Source organism: Pristiophorus japonicus, chromosome 8 (assembly GCF_044704955.1).
Source record: "Pristiophorus japonicus isolate sPriJap1 chromosome 8, sPriJap1.hap1, whole genome shotgun sequence".
In the NCBI taxonomy this organism is placed as follows: domain Eukaryota; kingdom Metazoa; phylum Chordata; class Chondrichthyes; family Pristiophoridae; genus Pristiophorus; species Pristiophorus japonicus.
In genome coordinates, this window is record NC_091984.1 from 67,022,111 (window position 1) to 67,044,321 (window position 22,211).

Sequence of the window (22,211 nt, forward strand, 5' to 3'; positions counted from 1 at the left end):
TAAAACGGCACTGGTGAGCCCTGTGATTCCCTCCGCAACGCCAGTATGGAGCTACTCGGTTAGCCCCCCTCGGCGGACTCTGAATTAAGGGACTCGGGGGCCTGTTCTCTCTTCTCTGAGAAGGTTCACGTTCTATAGTCCAGCCTCTAAAAGGCGCCACTCTGTGCACAGTGCTTGCCGGGTTTGAGTCCTGGGTATGAGTCATCTGCCGAGGGCCGCAGGTCGAGGTCCTGAATGCCTGGCTGACGGAGATGGCCTTCTGCAGTGTGACTGTGGTATCCGCAGACAGTAGCTGATGAAGAAGGCCTTCATGGCCGATTCCAATGACAAAGATATCCCGCAGCGCTTCGGTGAGGTGGTCGCCGAAATCACACGGTGCCGCCAGTCTCCTGAGGTCTGCAGCATATTTCGCGATTTCCTGGCCTTCGGGCTGTCGGTGGGTGTAAAACCGGTGTCTGGCTGTGAGGATGCTCTCTTTGGGCTTGAGCTGTTCTTGGATCAGTGTTACAAGCTCCTCATACGTCTTGGTCGTTGTCTTCGCTGGTGCCAGCAAGTCCTTGACGATGCCATAGACAGTGGGTCCACAACTGGTTAGTAGGATAGCTCTGCGCTTATCAGCCAGTGTGGCCGGGTTGTCGCCTGCCAGGTCGTTTGCTGTGAAGAAATGGTCGAGCCTCCATAAAGGCGTCCCAATCATCACCATCGGTGAACTGCTGCAACGTACCAAGGGTAGCCATTTTCGCGTGAAGGTCTGTAATCTTGTTGCCAATTGTTATGTCTTTAGATGCTCTGATAATGACTTCACAAAGCAATATGTTGTATTTGAACTGTAGTGACCTTAGTCCTTTATTGATAACGCCAGAGTGAGGATCACACCTGGTGGCCTGCCTTTTAAACTCGGCCTGGCACACCTGTACAGGTAACCTACAAGTCTCCCACTGCAGTGCCCTCTGGTGGCACACCTTGTAATAGTACAAGCAGTAACCATGTAGGATACATGACAGAGGGCTTCCAAGAAGGACATCTGCAGCTTCCTCTACACACACCCAAAGCCTTGAGGCAGCCACAGAGGAGACACTGCAGCGTACTGTAAGGATAGGTCTATCATTTCAGTGTGCGGGATTGATTTTGAAGAGGGCTCACAGGTTAGCTTATGGAAATGGCCAGATGCAGCTTGTGGGCATTGACTTATGTGAAGCGAGCAGCTATGAGATGGTGTTGAGCTTCCTTTGCAGGGTCAGGATGGGGACGCCGCCTCCTGCGTGGCTGCCAACCCACTTCCTGCTCCTCCTCCTGAGCCTCCTTCTCCTCCTCCTCCTTCTCCTGCACAGGTGCCACTGCTGCGTCGTCCTCTAATGTCTGCGCCTTCATGATGGCGAGGTTGTGGAGCATGCAGCAGACCACCTCGACTATGGAGACATGCTCAGGTGAGTATTGCAGCTCACCCCCTGAGTGGTCGAGGAAACGGAACCGTTGCTTCAGAATTCCTATGGTGTGTTCGATGATGACCCTGGTGGCCGTCAGATTCTCATTGTAGGCCACCTGCCCCTCAGTTCTCAGGTTGCGCAGAAGAGTCATGAGCCAAGTGGTCAGCGCATAGCCCTTGTCGCCCAGGAGCCAGCCGCAATGTTCGTTGGGACCAGTGAAGATGTGTGGCACACTGCTCTGGCGCAGTATGAATGATTTGTGGGCGCTGTCAGGGTACCGGGCATCCACATGCATTATCTTGCAGTTGTGGTCGCAAACTAGTTGTACATTGAGGGACAGGAAGCCCTTGCAGTTTCTGAATTGCTCAGTAGCCTGGTGTGATGCCCTGAGAGCTACATGGGTGCAGTCAATCACCCCCTGGACCCTGGGGAAGCATGCAATGCACATGAAGCCAGCCTGGTGCTCCAACTGGTGGTCGCTGGTCATGGAGAAGGAGATGTAATCAGCCCTCTTCCTATACATAGTATCTGTGACCTCCCGTATCACTGTGTGGGCTGCAAACTGACAAATGCTGCAGATGTCTGTAGTGGTAGCTTGGAACGAGCCTGTGGCATAGAAGTTGAAGGCTATTGTGACCTTCGATGCCACACTCAGGGCTATCCTCACCCGTGTCTGTGGATCCAATTCTGGCTGCAGGAGATTATAGATCTCAGTGATAAAGTCCTTCCGGAATCTCAGTCTGCGAAGGAGCTAATCATCACTCATATCATTGTATGCAAATTGATGGTGGAAGACCCTTCCGTGATATGCCCTCTTGCCCCCACTTCTGTGTGGCCATCTTGCTATGTGAGGTAGCTCATTGGCTGCTCCTTGCTGCTGTTCTGCCTCCTCCAACTCTGCAGGTTGCTGCTGCCCAGCATCTGACTCCACTGTAGGCTGCCTCCTGGGCTGCTCGCACATTATCTGGTGGGAGAGGTCGGTTTAACAGACTCTCCTTGTTGGCGGCTCTTGCTGAGGGCCTTCATGTGGCACCTCTCTTGCTTGCCCTCTGTGGCTATCTCCCTGGCTCTCTCCATGCTGGTTCACAATGATGCCTGCGGCCATTGCCCCCAGCACTGCCTTCTGCTCTGTAACTCGGCGGTAGGCACAATGTGCAGGAGGCGTTGGCCTGCTTGCACTACCCCCACAAGCACAGCCTCCTCGACGTGGCCTCCCTGTTCTGCAGGTGGAAGGTGCCTCCAGCACTCGCTAAGCAGGGCGCACTGTAGCCTTGCACTGCTACTCAAAGAACGAAACAAAGTCGCTGACAATAAATCCAACTAAATCACCAACCCTTTAAGGCACTCCGGCAGTGTGAATCAGCAACGATCCACCACTCGAAAAATCCTACTCTTGGCACCGCTGAGCGGCTGGACAACTTTTTAAGGGCAATAGGGCTTCCGGTCCGGGACCTCGCTGGTGCGTGCCGTGATGATGCACTGAGGTGTGCTATCCATCATCGCCGAGGAAGTGCGGGGGGGCTGGGGAAGATGTGCGGTGCTGCACACTGACTGCTAAGCCGCGTCAGGGCAATACCTATGGTGGTGGCCATTTCACGAGAACTTGGCGGCCACTGCACTCCGCAGCATGGTAGCCGGTTTGACGTGCTAACAGACCTTACCAAGAGGGGCAATTTCAGCCCCTTTGTGTCTGTCTTCACGGAAGAAGACACGAAATACCTCACGGAAATAGTGGAGTACCAAGGGTCTAGCGAGAATGAGGAACTGAAAGAAATTAGTATTAGTAAAAAAATAGTACTGGAGAAATTATTGGGACTGAAAGCTGATAAATCCCCTACATCCTAGGGTTTTGAAAGAGGTGGGTATAGAGAAATTGGATGCATTGGTTGTTATCTTCTAAAATTCCATAGATTCTAGAAAGGTTCCCACAGATTGGAAGGTAGCTAATGTAACTCCGCTATTTAAGAAAGGAGGGAGAGAGAAAACGGGGAACTACAGACCAATTAGCCTGACATCAGTAGTAGGGAAAATGCTACAATCTATTATTAAGGACATGGAACAGGGCATTTAGAAAATAATAATAGGATTAGGCAGAGTCAACATGGATTTATGAAAGAGAAATCATGTTTCACAAATCTGTTGCTTTAAGGTTGTGACTAGCAGAATAGATAAGGGGGGACCAGTGGATGTGGTGTATTTGGATTTTCAGAAGGCGTTCAATAAGGTGCCACACAAGAGGTTATTGAACAAAATTAGGGCTCATGGGATTGGGGGTAATACATTAGCATGCATTGAGGCTTGGTTAACAGACAGAAAACAAAGTAGGAATAAACGGGTAGCTTTTAGGTTGGCAGGCTGTAACTAGTGGGGTGCCGCAAGGATTGGTGCCTGGGCCCCAGCTATATCAATGATTTGGATGAGGGGACCAAATTAAACATATACAAGTTTGCTGATGATACAAAGCTAGGTGGGAATGTAATTTGTGAGGAGGATGCAAAGAGACTTCAAGGGGATATAGACAGGCTATGTGAGTAGGCAAGAACATGGCAAATGGAATATAATGTGAAGAAATGTGAAGTTATCCACTTTGGTAGGAAAAATAGAAAAGTAGAGTGTTTTTAAATGGTGAGAGATTGGGAAACGTTGTTGTTCAGAGGGACTTGGGTGTCCTTGTACATGAATCACTGAAAGTTAACATGCAGTTACAGCAAGCAATTAAGAAAGCAAATATTATGTTGGCCTTATTACAAGAGGATTTGAGTGTAAAAGTAAATACATCTTACTGCAATTATATTGGGCCCTGATGAGAACGCACCTAAGGAAGGATATACTTTCCATTGAGGGAGTGCAACAAAGGTTCACCAGACTGATTCGTGGGATGGGGGGATTGTCCTATCAGGAGAGATTGAGTAGACTAGGCCTATATTCTCTAGAGTTTAGAAGGATGAGAGGTGATCTCATTGAAACATACAAAATTCTTACAGGGTTTGACAGGGTAAATGCAGGGAGGATGTTTCCTCTGGCCGAGGAGCCTAGAACCGGGGGTCACAGTCTCAGAATAAGGGGTCGGCCATTTAGGACTGAGATGAGGAGAAACTTCATCACTCAGAGTGCTGTGGAGGCTCAGTCTTTGAGTATATTTAAGAACTTCTATAGGTATATAAAAAAAAGAGTGGCTAAAGTAAATGTTGGTCCCTTAGAGGACGAGACCGGGGAATTAGTGTTGGGGAACATGGAGATGGCAGAAACTCTGAATAAATATTTTCTATCAGTCTTTATGGTAGAGGACACTTAACAATATCCCAACAGTGGATAGTCAAGGAGCTATGGGGGGGGGGGGGGGGCGGCGGGGGGGGGGAGGAGGAACTTAACACAATCACAATCACTAAGGAGGTGGTACTCAGTAAGATAATGGGACTAAAAGCAGATAAATCCCCTTGACCTGATGGCTTGCATCCTAGGGTCTTAAGAGAAGTAGCAGCAGGGATTGTGGATGCATTGATTGTAATTTACCAAAATTCCCTGGATTCTGGGGAGGTCCCAGCAGATTGGAAAACTGCAAATGTAATGCCTCTATTTAAAAAAGGAGGCAGACAAAAAGCAAGAAACTATAGACCAGTTGGGAAAATGTTGGAGTCCATTATTAAAGAAGCAGTAGCAGGACATTTGGAAAAGCAAAATTCGTTCAGGCAGTCAGCATGGATTTATGAAGGGGAAGTCATGTTTCACAAATTTGCTGGAGTTCTTTGAGGATGTAACGAACAGGGTGGATAAAGGAACCAGTGGATGTGGTGCATTTGACAAGGTGCCACATAAAAGGTTACTGCACAAGATAAAAGTTCACAGGGTTAGGGGTAATATCTTAGCATGGATAGAGGATTGGCTAACTAACAGAAAACAGAGAGTCGGGATAAATGGTTCATTCTCTAGTTGGCAATCAGTAACTAGTGGGGTCAGTGCTGGGACCCCAACTATTTACAATCTATATTAACGACTTGGAAGAAGGGACTGAGTGTAACGTAGCCAACTTTGCTGACGATACAAAGATGGGAGGAAAAGCAATGTGTGAGGAGGGCACAAAAAATCTGCAAAAGGACATAGACAGGCTAAGTGAGTGGGCAAAAATTTGGCAGATGGAGTATAATGGAAAGTGTGAGGTCATGCACTTTGGCAGAAAAAATCAAAGAGCAAGTTATTATTTAAATGGAGAAAGATTGCAAAGTGCTGCAGTACAGTGGAACCTGGGGGTACTTGTGCATGAAACACAAAAAGATAATATGCAGGTACAGCAAGTGATCGGGAAGGCCAATGGAATCTTGGCCTTTATTGCAAAGGGGATGGAGTTTAAAAGTGGAGAAGTTTTGCTACAGCTATACAGGGTATTGATGAGGCCACACCTGGAATACCTCGTGCAGTTTTGGTTTCCATATTTACGAAAGGATATACTTGCTTTGGAGGCAGTTCAGAGAAGGTTCACGAGGTTGATTCCGGGGATGAGGAAAGGTTGAGTAGGTTGGGCCTCTACTCATTGGAATTCAGAAGAATGAGAGGTGATCTTATTGAAATGTGTAAGATTATGAGGGGTCTTGACAAGGTGGATGCAGAGAGGATGTTTCCACTGATGGGGGGAGACTAGAACTAGAGGGCATGATCTTAGAATAAGGAGCAGCCCATTTAAAACTGAGATGAGGAGAAATTTCTTCTCTGAGGGTTGTAAATCTGTGGAATTCGCTGCCTCAGAGAGCTGTGGAAGCTGGGACATTGAATAAATTTAAGACAGAAATAGAGTTTCTTAAACGATAAGGGGTTATGGGGAGTGGGTAGGGAAGTGGAGCTGAGTCCATGATCAGATCAGCCATTATCTTATTGAATGGCGGAGTAAGCTCAAGGGGCCGTATGGCCTACTCTTACTATTTCTTATGTTCTTAAGACAGAAATCGATAGATTTTTGGATATTAGTGGATATGGGGATAGTGCAGGAAAGTGGAGTTGAGGTAGATCAGCCATGATCTTACTGAATGGTGGAGCAGGCTCGAGGGGCCAAATGGCCAACTCCTGCTCCTAATTCTTATATGGACTTTTAAAAGAAGTTTGATAAAGTGCTGCATAATATAGATTAGTAAAATTGAAGCCAGTGGCTTAAAGACAGCTGGAGTATTCTGTCCAATTCTGGGCACCACATGATAGGAAAGATGCAACGGCCTTGGAGAGAGTGATCAGTAGATTTAAAAAGAACGGACTTGCTTTTATGTAGCACGCTTCACGACCTTAGGATGTCCCCACTTTGCAGCCAATAAAGTACTTTTGGAGTAGAGTCACTGTTGTAATGTAGGGAATGCGGCAGCCAATTTGCACGCAGCAAGCTCCCACAAACAGCAATGCAATAATGATCAGATAATGTTTTTTGTGATGTTTATTCAAGGATAAATATTGACCAGGACACCACAGATAACGCCCCCATTCTTCACAATAGTGCCATGGGATCTTTTACATCCACCTTAGCAAGCAGACAGGGCCTCAGTTTAACATCTCATCTGAAAGATGACATCTCCAACAGTCAGCCTGGATTCTTTTGCTCAAGTCTCTGGCCTGAGATTTGAACCCACAATCTTCTGACTTATGGAAGAATGAGCCACAGTGACACTTGAATGATACCAAGGATGAGGTACATCAGTTATGTGGATAAGCTGGAATTGTTCTCTTTACAGCAGTTATATTGGCTACTCTCCTTTCCAACAGCACATTTTGCATATATAAGGAAGATTGAAAATTGTGGCCAGATATGTAGCTATCTCATCTGACTTCAGTGCACTGATTTGATGAGGCTGAGAGTGTAAAGGTCATAGAATCTCATCATAAGTGCCTGTATTTCTGAACGAGATACTTGCAGCAGGAAGTGCCTATTACTATCACCATCCCGATTTGTGTGAAGGCCTGCCATCGTTGAATGGTTCAAGGAGGGAGAGTTAAACCAGGTAATTATAGACCTTTAGTCTAACTATTCTGTCCAGAATCCGTAATCATAGAATCTTACAGCACAGAAAGAGGCCGTTCAGTCCATCATGCCTGTGCCAGCTCTTGAATGAACTATCCGTTTAGTCCCACTCCCCTCTTTCCCCATGGCGCTGCAAATTTCTCCTTTTCAGGTATATATATTCAAGCAGACGTTAATAAACTTGCAGAATGGGCGTGTAAGTGGCAAATTAATGTTAATATAGTTAAGTGTGATGTGGTGCATTTTGGTGGGAGGACTAAGGAGGCTACATACTCCTTGAAGAGTTTAAATGGGACAGAGGAACAAAGGGATTTAGCGGTACAGATTCACAAATCATTAAAAGTAGCAGCGCAGATTAACAAGGCCATAAAAATGTAAACAAAGCATTAGGGTTCACTTCTAGAGAATTAGAATTGAAAAGCAGAGAGGTTGTTCAACTTGTATAGAACCTTAGTTAGACCACCCTTAGGGTTCTGTGCACTATTCTAGGGGCCTCTACACGAAACAGGGCACACCTACCAATTTTTAAGTGCTCCCAAAGCCCCAATGCATGGGGCGGACAATCTGGGGAAATTCAGCTCTTGGTTTTTTTTTTTGGAGTGTGGCGCATGTGGTGTCATCAGCGGGGCGGAAGTGCGGGCGGGACAGAACGGCCATTGCTCAGAGTCATCAGCGCCGCAGTGATGTGTCACAACATCCCTCCTCTTCAGTTGAAAGGGAGGGCCGCTGCAAACTCTACAGCCATTTCAGTGGCAAACACTGGGCCACAAGGGAGAGATTCGGCTGGGTCCAAGAGGGGATGTCGGGTTGCCGGCACGGCCAAACCCGTGGCCACCATTGTCGGACCGACCTGGCAGTTGGCCAACAATTAAAATAAAATGGCGGCCGCGGCATTACGACCTCTCCTTTAGGGATGGATGTGCCGCCCAGCCACACGAAGCTTCCCGCCGGAAAAAGCTGTCGTTGACTGAGCAGCAGCTGATCCACACCCGAGGGACAATTTCCTGCAGGGCAATAAGGGGATCGCCGCTAGTCGGTAAGGGGTCGATAACACAGGCAGACTGGAGACGTTTTCCACTGGGAAAATCCACAAGGGCAATTTGTAAAATGGCGGCCGGTCCGCACCAACCAAGCGATGAGTGCTTACCGACCCGTGGGTCATGGCTCTTATAGAAAGGAGCAATTTTGATCCCCTTCTCTCCATATTACAAAAAGGATATAGAGGCACTGGTGAAGGTGCAAAAATGATTTCCAAGGATGCAAACGGAACTGAGAGGTTACAATGATCAGGAAAGATTGAAAGGCTGGGGTTCTTTTCTCTAGAAAAGGGCAACGAGGTGAGCTAATAGAGGTCTAAAAAATTATGCAGCAGTTTGATAGGATAGACGTAGAGAAGATGTTTCTACTTGTGGGGTTGTTGAAAACTAAGGGTCATAGATATGATAATCATGAATAAATCCAATAAGGAATTCAGAAGAAACTTCTTTAACTAGAGAGTGGTTAGAATGTGGAACTCACTACCAGAGCGAGTAGTTGAGGAGCATAAAAAGAGCGGCAGAGCTGACCAGCAGCTGGAGCATAAAAAGCGCCAGTCCGGAGCAGCTCGAACGGACCTGTGAGGGCAAAGAAAAAAAATTAAATCAAAGTATGACATCACAGGAAAGCAGATAAGTGATTGAGTATTTCACTCTTTTTTCTAAACTTGGGTATCGCTTTAAATTAAGAGTTGTGGTACAGATTTAAAACTATATACATAGATAATTGAAATTTCAAAACTTGAAAACCTAATTAGTTAAATAAAAAGAGATGGCAGGGCAGGCGATGTGTTGCAGCTGTAGCATGTGGGAGCTGGTGGACACCAGTGTGATCCACGGCCACCATATATGTTGGCTGTTTGAGGAACTTCAGCTCAGAATTGATGAGCTGGAGTCCGAGCTTCAGACACTGCGATACATCAGGGAGGGGGAAGTTACCTGGACGCTATGTTCCAGCAGGCAGTCACACCCCTTAGCCACAGGAGGGTGTGACTACGAGTGAGGCAGGTATGGGGGAATCCAGAAAGTTGAATTAGAGGAAACTCAGCCCTTGCCATTGTCCAACAGGTACACAGTTCTTGCTCCCTGTGTGAAGCAAGAACAGGGACTGCAGGGAGGATGTGCAAACCGACCACAGCACCTTACTACAGGGGGCCATTCAAGTTGGGGGGAGTAAAAAGAAATGTTGTAGTGATAGGGCACAGTATACTGAGGGGGATAGATACTGTTCTCTGCAGCTACGAGCGTGAGTCCCCAAAGGCTGTGTTGCTTGCCCGGTGCCAGGGTTAAGGACTGGACTGGAGGAACTTGGAGTGGGAGGGGAAAGATTCAGTTGTCGTGGTCCACGTAGGTACCAACGACATAGGTAGGACACAGAAAGAAGTTCTGCTGAGGGAGTATGAGCAGCTAGAGGTTAAATTAAAAAGCAGAACCACAAAGGTATTAATCTCTGGATTACTACCTGAGCCACATGCAAATTTGCATAGGGTAAATCAGTTCAGAGAGATGAACACATTTCTCAAAGACTGGGAGAAATGGGTTTCGATTCATGGGGCACTGGCTCCAGTTCTGGGGTAAGAGGGATCTGTTTCACTGGGACGGGCTTCACTTGAACCATGTTGGGAGCAATGTCCTGGTGAATCACATAACTAGGGCTGTAGATGGGGCTTTAAACTAATTAATGGGGGTAGGGATCTGGTGAGCGGAAATTTAAAAAGTCAAAGAAAGGAAAAGGCAATAGTGCAGGGTAGCGATAACCAGAGCGTGGCAGGAAGGAACAGCATATAAACATAAAAGAGTGCATCAGAAAGTGGGGTCAGAGTAGAGAAAAATGGTAAAAAGACAAAATTAAAAGATCTTTATCTGAATGCACGCAGCATTCACAACAAGATAAATGGCACAAATAGAAATAAATGAGTATGATCCGATTGCCATTACAGAGACGTGGTTGCAAGTTGACCAAGGCTGGGAACTAAATGTTATGGGATATTTGACATTTCGGAAGGATAGGTAGAAAGACAAAAGGAGGTGGGATAGCTCTGTTAATAAAGGTTAAGATCAGGGCAGTAGTGAGAAATTATCTTGGCTCAGAAGATCAAGATATAGAATCAGTTTGGGTGGAGATAAGAAATAAGGGAAAGAAGTCACTGGTGGGCATAGTCTACAGGCCCCCTAACAGTAGCTACATTGCATAGGATGGAGTAGAAATCAAGAAATAATGGAGGCTTGTAAGAAAAGTACGACAATAATCATGGGTGATTTTAATCTTCATATTGATTGGATAAATCAAATTGGCCAAGGTAACCTTGAGGAAGAGTTCATAAGAGTGTATGGGATGGTTTCTTAGAACAATGCATTGTGGAACCAACCAGGGAGCAGGCTATCTTAGATCTGGTACTGTGTAATGAGACCGGATTAATGAATGATCTCATAATAAAGAATCCACTAGGAAAGACTGATCGATAGCATGGTTGAATTTCAAATTCAGATTGAGGGTGAGAAAGTTGGGTCTCAAACTAGTGTCCTGAACCTAAATAAAAGCAATTACAAAAGGTATGAAGGCAGAGTTGGCTAAAGTAGACTGGGAAAATAGATTAAAGGGTAAGACGGTGGATAAGCAGTGGCAAACATTTAAGGAGCTATTTCATAACGCACAGCAAAAATATATTCCAGTGAGAAGGAAAGACTCCAAGAGAAGGATGAACCATCCGTGGCTATCTAAGGAAGTAAAGGATAGTATCAAATTGAAAACAAAGGCATACAATGTTGCAAAGATCAGGGGCGAGTCAGAGGATTGAGAAATGTTTAGAAACCAGCAAAGGACGGCTGAAAATGAGAGAATAGATTATGTGTAAACTAGCAAGAAATCTAAAAACAGACAGTAAGAGCTTCTACAGGTATATAAAAAGGAAGAGTGTAACTGGACCTGATGGCCTGCATCCTAGGGTCTTAAAAGAAGTGGAGCTCATTATCGGCCAAGGGAAATGCCGATGGTGCTGCAGTGGAGCCAATGTAGTTAGGACACCGATTAAGGGATACATGGGTTGTGCCGGCACCACACATGATCTGCCAATGTGTCCTGGCCTTCCGATCAGGAAACCGCCAGAAACATTTTAATACTGCGGGCTACTGCTGGCTTGGCCTTGGCCACCTCTCCCCCCCTCCCCCGAATCACTGTCAACATCTCAGCCGGCTGACATTCCTGAGGCCGAAGAATGCTGAATTACATCGGGATACTCATTTGCTGTCAGCCAAATTCAAATGAGGCCAAGGCCTGAAAATTGCAGCCACTACTTCGTAGCCAAACGTCATACCGACTTCCCCTGAGCTGCTGGCAGCATAACTGTTAATTGGGGTTCAGTTGAAAAGTGTGGTTTCCACAAATCTAGCATTGAAACAATTTGAGAACACAAAAATACGGCAATTCGAACACAATATTCTGCACACTTCAGTTTATTGTTTGACATTAAAAGTACAAATAATTCAACACAACAGTTTTATGAAAAAACATTTACAGCTGTTTTCAGAAATAATCTAAATTAGCTATGCTAACATTAAGTCATTCATAATTATTGAAGTGTATTTTACTGCCTGGTCCTAGAAATATTCCAATTAAACAAACACATTGTAGAGAAACTTTTACATGCCTTCCCCACTAATGCTTAGTAAATGCAGCAAACTCTCCCAGCAATTCAGCTCATTCACAGCAGATGGTAATATAATATAATATAATCCCTGAACATTGCATGAGGGTTCTGTTAAATTTTAGTCTAGCATTTTTAAAGTGATAAGTTATATGATTCATTCTTACACACTTGCTCACTATAAGTCCACCTTCAATGTAAAACTATTTTCTTTACATGCAATTAGTGGGTTTAGCATGGAAAAATGCACAAAATAAGCACATTAACCAGAACACCAGTACTATTAAGACAACTTTATTGAAAAGGTTAACAAGACAAAAGCAATAGCAAATTTAACTATCAACTATATTATGCATAGCGAGTAACTTTTCTAGTACCCAGGGAAGAGCATGACCTTCTTACTCTTACAAAGCACAACATACTAAAGTTATCAGTGCACTGGACTAAGGAGAGCACTCCCTCAGCCATTTTGTTCCCGTAGCTCAATTTTCCTCTGCGTAATGGAAAATAAAAGCAATTTGTCCATCCCTAATATGAAGAAAAAATATTCACAACCAACATGACAATATATTAAACAATATTTTGTTATTTCTGCACAAGTAAATATTCAGATACTTAAGTTTCACTTAGCATCACCTGGAACAATTTTGCCATATTAACAAAACAACCAAGTTCTTACAACTTATAAATAAAAACAAATCAATCTTTATATACATAACAAATAGACACAAACATATGACACATCTTTCCATAGATAAAATAAACAAATAACTAACTAACTAGCTAAATTCAGTTTGGCAATATGCATCAGATCAGCAATAAAATAAATAAATGATTGAATGAAACAACTGCCAATAATGTGCTGTTTGCCAAAATGGAATATCAAGGGCTAAAATGGAATCAAAGTCTTCAACAAATTCAACACAAACAAGTAACAACATTTCTGATAAAACAAGTAATGTTCATGTTTTTATTTAGAGTTCAAGATATGTAATCTCATTAGCACCTACCTACTGCTTCAGCTAAGGAAGTTTTGACATTTCTTTTAGGAAAAAATTTCAGCAATTTTAATGATATTGCCCGGCTGTTACTGATGACTTAAAAAAACTGTCTAGCAACTAATCTCCTTGCTTTTGGGTTTTGACTGTGGGGAACGGTGTGCCTAGGGAGATCACTCCCCATCATTATGTTATGAAAGATATGAACATCATCTGTTTTTTCCCATCGTTCAGAAAACAATCTACAGCCCAATTTAAAACATACATCTTGATCCTAAAAAGTACCAGTACAGTATGAACGTGACAAAGTTGTCCTTTTCCCCCATATTAGCCAGTCAAAATATTTTTTTCAAATCCAGATCCTGTAAAAATTCTCCTTTTTTTTTTATAAAAATAGATCTTTTGAAACCCATTTTCAGCAAAGAGACCATCTCTTTGGCAACATTGTTTAAGTTAAGTCATGTCATCAGGTGTCCCCCTTTTCCCCTTCCCAACCAGGAAATATTTTACGTTTACATGATACAATGAAAAGGGAAGAACTAAAACATCTGCAAAAGCGCTTTAGCAGATCTGTTTCTTTGAACAGAGGGGGCTGTTTAACTAATCAATTTGGATGTATTCTTTTTGAAAAGTTTTTTTTTGTAAAAATGTCAAATTTTTCGTCGTATTTTTTTTTAAACGTGAATGGTTGACTTAAAAAGGTCCACCTTCAAAGAAGGTAGAAAAAGTAGCAGGCTGGGTAAAAATTCCTGCACATTTTATCTATGTATATTTTGAACAACAACAGCTATGAAAGAACATTCAATGCATCAAAGTTTTCTAGCATTATAAAATCATTTCCTGCTTCATCACAGGAAATTCTATGTTAATACTTAGGCAACACTGGCTTATGAAGTCCATTTTTAGTATAAGCCTTTTAAAGTTCCATTTGCTCTCAAGTGTGACACTATATCTGCACTTCAGGATTTGTGGGTTTTGTTGGTTTTAAATGATACTTGAAGAACTCTATCACCCAAACGGTATCCATTTAGGCTTGCAATTGCCATGGCTGCCTCATCATAGTTTGTCATGGTGACAAACCCAAATCCCTTGCATTTGTTTGTGTTAAAATCACGAATGACCTTGACATTGTTTACGGCTCCAAATGGTCCAAACAGCTGCCAGAGAACACTTTCATCTGAGTCAGGGGAAAGGTTGTAGACGAAGATACACCAGCCTGTTCCAGTGTGACCAGGAATATTCATTCCAACAAGGCTGGTCATGCCATCAATTGTGATTGGTGAGAATCTGTCAAACAAAGAAAGTTGCTACCTTAGATATACATGAGATTAGATCAATCCATAATTGGTAAATTTGGCACTTTGGATATACGTTTAACATGAGATTAGATCAACCTTTAACAAACTAAGGCTAACATTTAATATAGTAATTTTCTTGCTACTAGATTTTTAATTAATATTTTTATTAACCTATTCTTTAAGGTTTATTATATTAATATATTTCTTGCATTTAACTAAACAGTTCAGAATTAGAATTTAATTTTCACACTTTTCTCGGAAATATTTTTTCAAGTCTTTGAAAAGCAGTTGTCATTCTGAGAAAAAAATTATTTTAGTTTGTTGGGGCTTCAAACTCAGCTTTTCCACACACAAATATTTAACCTTGAAGTTTGTGCGTAATACTTATAGAATTATTGCAAATGTGATAAATACAATAGTTTAAATCTAGTTTAAAATAAACAATGGAACTTCTAACACCCTTCCCATTATTTGTATAGTTCTTATTAAAAAAAAAGGTCTCAATCTAGCCCTAAAATTTGCAATACTGTGTTTGAAGCCTTAGTAATTCACAATGTAACTTAATCTTACTATTAAAATAGAAAATGCTGGGAAAAGAACAGAATTGTAAAAACTCCAAACGTAGTGATAGAGGTGCACACAGCTTTCTGTATTCAAATAAAAAGTTTATATTTCCAATAAGTAATACATTTCATAAGAGATAAATGTATTTAGGGTGTACAAATGGTAGGTTGCTGCTCGTTTACTCCTCATTGACTGTGAGACACTGGGTCAGTGCAGTTACCTTTTCCTTTAAGTTTAATCAGTGGCAGTAGCCAATGTACTTACTGCCTAGCATTTTTGGTACTATTCATTAGTAGCTGCTGCACCTGAATCAACTAAATAGAACAACCTGCAAATTAAAGAAGTGTGTAAATAAAAGAGTTATGGGTCTATTTAAAAATAGAACCAAAGAAACTGAAATCTGAAACAAAAGTTTGACATGCTGGCGGAAAGAAACTAAAAAGTTAGTCAAAATAAATTAGCAACAATCTGTGCCAACATGGGCATCTGGCAGTCTGTGGAGTTCTAATTACCTCTTTACGCCATAGGCCATATTAAGCAAATTGTCCAGCCTGAAAAGAGAAGGAGGTCCTTGGGTTAATGTTTCACAGATGGCAGCTCATTCAATGGAACTCCAGCTAAATGGTCCATTTTGAGCAAGAGAACTAGAACTTCCAAAAGTATATAATCTAGCAACCAGTATTCCCCCAGTCAGACTTTCATGTTAATCTGCCTTTTATTTTTTATAGATAGTATTAATGCCCTGAATATTAAATATATGTGTCACTCTACAATAAGACACTTGTTTATATACCAAATGTAGATCCAGTATTTCACTGATAAATAACTGGTATTAAGTAACTTTATAACTAGTACTTTATAACTAAAGGGATGATTTTAATCCTGCCTGCCTGGTGAGACCAGTAGGCGGACAGTTCAATCGTGGCAGAAGGCTTACCGTTTCTACCCGCCAGGAGTGTTTCTTGCTTCCAGATTGCATCCTTGATATTTAACTTACCTCAATAAATTCTATCTACTTATCATGGATGCTATTATTGCCAGTTTCATTTGGTTGAAAAGTTGTAAGAGGAGCAGTAGCCTCAGCATCCAGCAAGAGCAGCAGCTGGGCCTGTTAGAAGACAGCAGCTAAGGACAGCTGCTCGTAGGAGGCCATACTCAATACACAGGATGTACAGGGTAAGTATCAGTTTCTTGGATTTATCTGGTGCAGTGCATCAGGAGACTGCGCTTCTCGAAGTGGGTTGTTGCAGACTTCTGCAGCCTCCCACAACAGAAACTGCTGCCTGCTGGACCAAGGGGCCATGCTTTGTCAATGGCTCTCAAAGTCAACACAGCCGTTATCTTCTTTGTCACAGGCTCTTTCCAGTCTGTTGTAGGGGATGTCTCCCGCATCTCCCAGTCTGCAGTACACAGTTCATTAAGGTGGTCACCGTTGCCTCAGCAGACAACAAGTGAGCTTGGGGATCTGCCGCATAGCTGGATAGCTTTCCTAATGTTCAGTGTGTCATTGACTGCATACATGCTACAATCATAGCACCAGACAGCAACATTCTTGAGGAAACCACTTAATTAATGTCCAGCTAGTCTCCGATCATAGAAACAGGTTCACACAAGATACCCATATGCAGCTGTTGATGTTTTTAACCCACAACACAACCATCCCAATATTTGATCCTTTCACCAATGTGATGCGATAGCCGCTAGGGAACAAGGGATATCCTCTACAAATGTGGCCCACGACACCCCTCTGTTACCTCACCATGCCTAAGCAACAAAGGTTAGAAATCAAAGTCGGGGCCACCAGGATGATTACTGAGTACACCATAGGACAACTGAAGCAGAGATTCAGGTGTCTGGACAGATCTGGGGGCTCACCGACGATATGTCCCACAAAGAGTGTCCCGCATCATAGTGGTATGCTGCATCCTGCAACATAGAGAGCCCTGCATTTGGAGGAGGCAGAGCAAAAGTAGCATTCCTCCTTGGACAAGGAAGACCAGGTTGAAGGCAAGGAACCAATAGAAGGAGGGCCGCCTCAACACCTTACAACAAGAGACGCGAAGGATGAGTTAATTGCACAGCGATTCAGGTTTACTTGCTCAAGCCCCTGTTCTGAAAACTTACACAAAGTCCATCTGCATTTACAGTCATTGTTACATCCTTCACCACTCCCTTAATCCTCCCTTAAAGAACTCAAAAATCATTCAGCCAAATTCCACATCAATGACATGCTGACAATGCAAACCAAGAAGCTGTTATAAAATGCCAAATGTGATAAAGGTGATGAATTTAATTCCCAACACAATAATTCCATTAATTTCTCTCCTAAATGCCAACCCATGGTGCCTTTCTTATAAGAAAGTTTTTTAATTCTATTGTCTCTAGTGGTCTCAGCAAAGCTGCTGTTGCTCATGCTGAGACTCTTGAGATGCTCATGGCTGATGAGTTCTGGTTGTTCAAGCCTCTGAGGGCTCAGCGGCAAACTACTGCACCTTAGCTGTTGCCGGGGCAGTCTGGCCCAGCTGACTTCATTGCACCATGGCGGATATTGGTTGAGGAGGTGACGAAGGAGCACAGGCTTTATCACTTCTACTGATCTGGGGGAGAGCAGACTGCAGAAAATAAGTGACAACTTGAAAGCCCCATTCTATTCAATCCACTCATCTATCTACAGTGACATCAGTCTCTCCAAGGTGGACCCATAACCTGAATGGCAGATGCTTGAACTTCAAGGCTGCAGAGACATTGACTCCTTTTCTGAAAGCCTGAATGCAGTGTTCCTGGAGGTGCCTTTTCTCTCCAAGGAAGACTGCTGCAGAGTGCTAATGCCATGTGAGATGACACCACATAGGCTGGAAGCAGACTCGTCCATACTTCCTGCCGCAGGTGTTCCAATACCTGGTATAACTGCTTGTGAGAGGCAAGCAGTTTTCTTTTCATGGCCGGGCCCCTGAAGTCCTCAACTTTGTCCTGCAAAGCAGAACTGGGAGAGGACCTTGGCCTCTGGCGAACTCTCTCTCTTGGGCTGTCCCTGCCACCAGTACCAGTTGCTACTCATGAGTGCTGGATGTTTCATCTCACTAACCCATTTGGAGTTCCAATATCTGTGCTAATGCTTGGGAGGAATTGAGCATATGACAGTTCATTCTCAGGAGGATTGTCTTCCTCCGAGTTGTCTTCTGCAGGAACTTCTTGCTGCTCAGAAGGACCTAAAGGAAAGAGAAAAGGGACTTGAGTTGGGATGGCACTGTGAGGCTGGAAATTGACGATGTAAAGCTTGCTAAATATTTACTCAGTTGAATAAAATGTAACAAATAATATGCAGATACCCAGTTCAGATAAGCTGCCAGCCTGGCGTTCCCCAGTGCCTGGCCACTAATCTCCAGGGCTTCCTGATCTGTTGGGTGAAGGAAATAATGCTGGGTATTCCTGCTCTAGTCTTACTCTTCTCTTTCACATTGTATGCTGTCTTTTCCTGTAGAGAGGGGGAGAATTAGTGAGTGGCTATTGAAAAGGTAAGCAGTGATGTGTAGGGCTTGATCATATAGTGAATCTGTTGAGCTGGAGGAGAAGCGGATGGGTATGTGATGAATGTAAAGCCATGTGCGGAATGTGATGCGAGAAAGGCGTGCTGGTTGTGCAAGTGCTAGGATGCGAGAAGGGATTGCTTTGTGGATGTGAAGAGGTGAGTTTGTCTAGAATGAGAAAGAGGGTGCTGCAGTCCAATGTGTAACTGTGTGCAGGGTAGGGAACTGTTGGGAGTGGTGGGGAGGGAGTGAAAGGAGTGTTGGCAGGTGTTGTTGAGAAAGATGGAGAGAGAAAGATAAAGATCTGTACTCACACTTGCTGATCTTTTGAGGTCATTGAATCTCTCCTTACACTGAACCCAAGTCCTGGTGGAGATGCTGCTGCCACTGAGCCTCATAGCTATCTCTGTCCCGACGTGCTGGGTAGTCTGGAGCACAATGTCTTCCGGAGCTGGAGCAATGCCTCCCTCACTGCCCTGACCTCGTACAACAGGAACTATAGGATGGCATCTGAAAGCCTTGGGCAGAACTGAGATTCATTTCTGAAATTCCCCTCTTTACATCTGGCATCATTGAATGCAATCTCGCTTCAAGAGGAGAATTCCCGCTTTAAATAGGCCTCAGACAACCTGCCGGAAATTGCGCTGCAGACGTTTCCAGATGCAATCAGCTGTCGATCATTAAAATGAGGCACGGGAATTAAAATTGCCTGGATTTCAAGATGGTGATATGATGGGAACCTGCCAATGCCCCCACCCACCCAGAGTTAAAATCGGGGATTAAGCATTTAACATAATTGTGCAGCGGTTGAGATCCACCCCACAGGTATAAATTTGAAAAGAAAAGAGGTTTTATTTGATCCATTCACGGAATGTGGGCGTTGCTGGCAAGGCCAGCATTTATTGCCCACCTAATTGCCCTTGAGAAGGTGGTGGTGAGCCACCTTCTTGAACCGCTGCAGTCTGTGTGGTGAAGGTACTCCCATAGTGCTGTTAGGTAGGGAGTTTCAGGATTTTTACCCAGACACGATTTAGGAATGGCGATATATTTCCAAGTCAGGATGGTGTGCGACTTGGAGGGGAATTTAGAAGCTGTGGTGTTCCCTTGCACCTGCTGTCCATGTACTTCTGGGTTGTAGAGGTCGTGGGTTTGGGAACTGCTTTCAAAGAAGCTTTGGTTAGTTTTTGCAGTGCATCTTGCAGATAGTGCATGGTGCAGTCACGGTGTGCCAGCGGTGAAGGGAGTGAATGTTTAAGATGGTGGATAGATGCTTATCAAGCAGGCTGCTTTGTTCTGGATGGTGTCGAACTTCTCGAGTTTTGTTGGAGCAGCACTCATCCAGGCACATGGAGAGTATGCCATTACACTCCTGACTTAAAGGCTTTGGGGAGTCAGGAGGTAAGACACTCGCCACAGAATATCCAGCTCTGACCTGCTCTTGTTACCACAGTATTTATGTGGTTGGTCCAGTTAAGTTTCTGGTCAATGGTGACCCCCAAGATGTTGATAGTGGTGGATTCAGCGATGGTAATGGCGTTGAATGTCAAGGGGCGGTGGTTAGACTCTCGCTTGTTGGAGAGTCATTGCCTGGCACTTGTATAGCGCAAATGTTACTTACCACTTATCAGCCTGAGCCTGAATGTCGTCCAGGTCTTGCTGCATGCAGGCGTGCACTGCTTCAGTATCTGAGGAGTTGCGAATGGCACTGAACACTGTGCAGACATCAGCGAACATCCCCACTTCTGATCTTATGATGGAGGGAAGGTCATTGATGAAGCAGCTGAAGAAGATGGTTGGGTCTAGGACACTGCCTGAGGAACTCCTGCAGTGATGTCCTGGGTCTGTGATGATTGACCTCCAACCGCCACAACCATCTTCCTTTGTGCTAGGTATGACTTCAGCCAGTGGAAGTTTTCCTCGATTCCCATTAACTTCAGTTTTACTCAGGCTCCTTGATGCCACACTCAGTCAAATGCTGCCTTGATGTCAAGGGCAGTCACTCACATCTCACCTCTGTAATTCAGCTCTTTTATCCATGTTTGGACCAAGGCTGCAATGAGGTCTGGAGCCGAGTGGCCCTGGTGGTGCCTGTCGTGACAGGACTGCAGAACTTTGATCTGATCCGTTTAGCTCTGTCTATAGCATGCTGCTTCTGCTGTTAAGCATGCATGAAGTTGTAGATTTCCCAGGTGGGCACCTAATTTTTAGCTACACCTGGTCGTGTTCCTGACATTCTCTTCTACACTGCTCATTGAACCAGGGTTGGTCCCCTGGCTTGATGATAATGGTAGGGTGAGGGATATGCTGGGCCGTGAGGTTACAGATTATGTTGAAAGATAATTCTGCTGCTGTTGATGGCCCACAGCGCCTCATAGATGCCCAGTTTTGAGCTGCTAGACCTGTTCTGAATCTATCTCATTTAGCACAGTAGTAGTGCCACGCATCACGATGGAGGGTGTCTTCAGTGTGGAGACAGTACTTTGTCTCCACAGGGACTGTGCAGTGGTCACTGCTACCAATGATGTCTCTTGAACCCACAACCTTCTGACTTATCTGTCCAAGTCCCACTCCAGAGACTTGAGCACAAAAATCTAGGCTGACACTCCAGTGCAGTACTGAGGGAGTGGTGCACTGTCGGAGGTGCTGTGTTTCGGATGAGACATTAAACCAGGGCCCCGTCTGCTGTCTCAAGTGGACGTAAAAGATCCCATGGCACTATTTTGAACAGCAGCGGAGTTATCCCCGGTGCCCAGCCAATATTTATCCAACACAACAAAAACAGATTAACTGGTCATTATCTCATTGCTGTTTATGGGAGCTTGCTCAGCGCAAATTGTCTGTTACGTTTTCTATATTACAACACTGACCATAATTCACTATATATATGTACTTCCTTGGCTGTAAAGTGCTTTGGGACGTCCGGCGGTCGTGAAAGGCGCGATATAAATGCAAGTCTTTCTTTTTTTCATCTGTGACAGGTAGATTGGCAAGAATGAGTTCAAGTAGGTTTTTCCCTTGTGTTGGATCAATCATTAACAGCCGTAGGCCAAGTCTGGCAGCTATGTCCTTTAGGACTCAACCAGTAGTAGTGCTACCGAGCCACTCTTGGTGATGGTCATTGAAGTCCTCCACCTAGAGTACATTTTGTGTGTAAGGTCTATTCACCAGCAGGGGGTGCTGTCAGAGATCCTAGGGTCATAGGTACACTCGTGCTGGGCCTGGTATATAACCTGAACTTCACCTTTGTATCCTCACTTCTGGAAGCCATTGAAGACTGACCAGGTTACACTTAGTCACTGGCTCACAGTACGGAGTTCATTGTATCATTTCATATACCACAACTGGCGACGAGGAAAATACGAACCCATGCAAAAGTATGGTGAGTACAGCACTATCGGGTACTGTTGGAATTCTCGAGAGATTCAATGAGGGAGAGGATTGGGGAGATTTCACGGATCGTCTTGACCAGTACTTTGTGGCAAATGATCTAAACAAAGATAAGGATGCAGAGAAGCGCAGGGCAGTTCTTCTCACCGTCTGTAGCCCCACGATCTATGCACTCAAGAATCTGCTCTCACCCACTCTGCCTACAGAAAAGGATTATAAAGAACTGTGTGCTCTAGTTTGGAAACACTTTAAACCCACGGAAGGAATCCTCATATCCAGATATCTATTCGATACGCACGTTCGTCCAGAACGTAGCGGCATTTGGTGCCGACCTGAG

At 44.2% G+C, this 22,211-nt stretch overlaps 2 protein-coding genes across 3 annotated transcripts in view; both read right to left on the bottom strand.

Moving 5' to 3' along the window:
* Window positions 1–1,188: 1,188 nt before the first annotated feature.
* On the bottom strand, window positions 1,189–1,950 carry LOC139269126 (putative nuclease HARBI1). The gene has a single exon (XM_070888227.1). It carries the CDS (start codon window positions 1,948–1,950, stop codon window positions 1,189–1,191), a length of 762 nt encoding a protein of 253 aa, XP_070744328.1.
* Window positions 1,951–11,893: 9,943 nt separating this feature from the next.
* Window positions 11,894–22,211, bottom strand: part of elavl4 (ELAV like neuron-specific RNA binding protein 4) — an 85,163-nt gene continuing 74,845 nt past the window's right edge. For both annotated transcript variants that reach the window (XM_070886903.1, XM_070886904.1), the window contains exons 6-7: window positions 15,473–15,511; window positions 11,894–14,385 (exon numbers count right to left, since the gene is read on the bottom strand). In XM_070886903.1, the coding sequence (XP_070743004.1) occupies window positions 14,058–14,385; window positions 15,473–15,511 (367 nt within the window). In that variant the 3' untranslated portion in view covers window positions 11,894–14,057. The remainder of the gene's footprint in view (window positions 14,386–15,472; window positions 15,512–22,211) is intronic.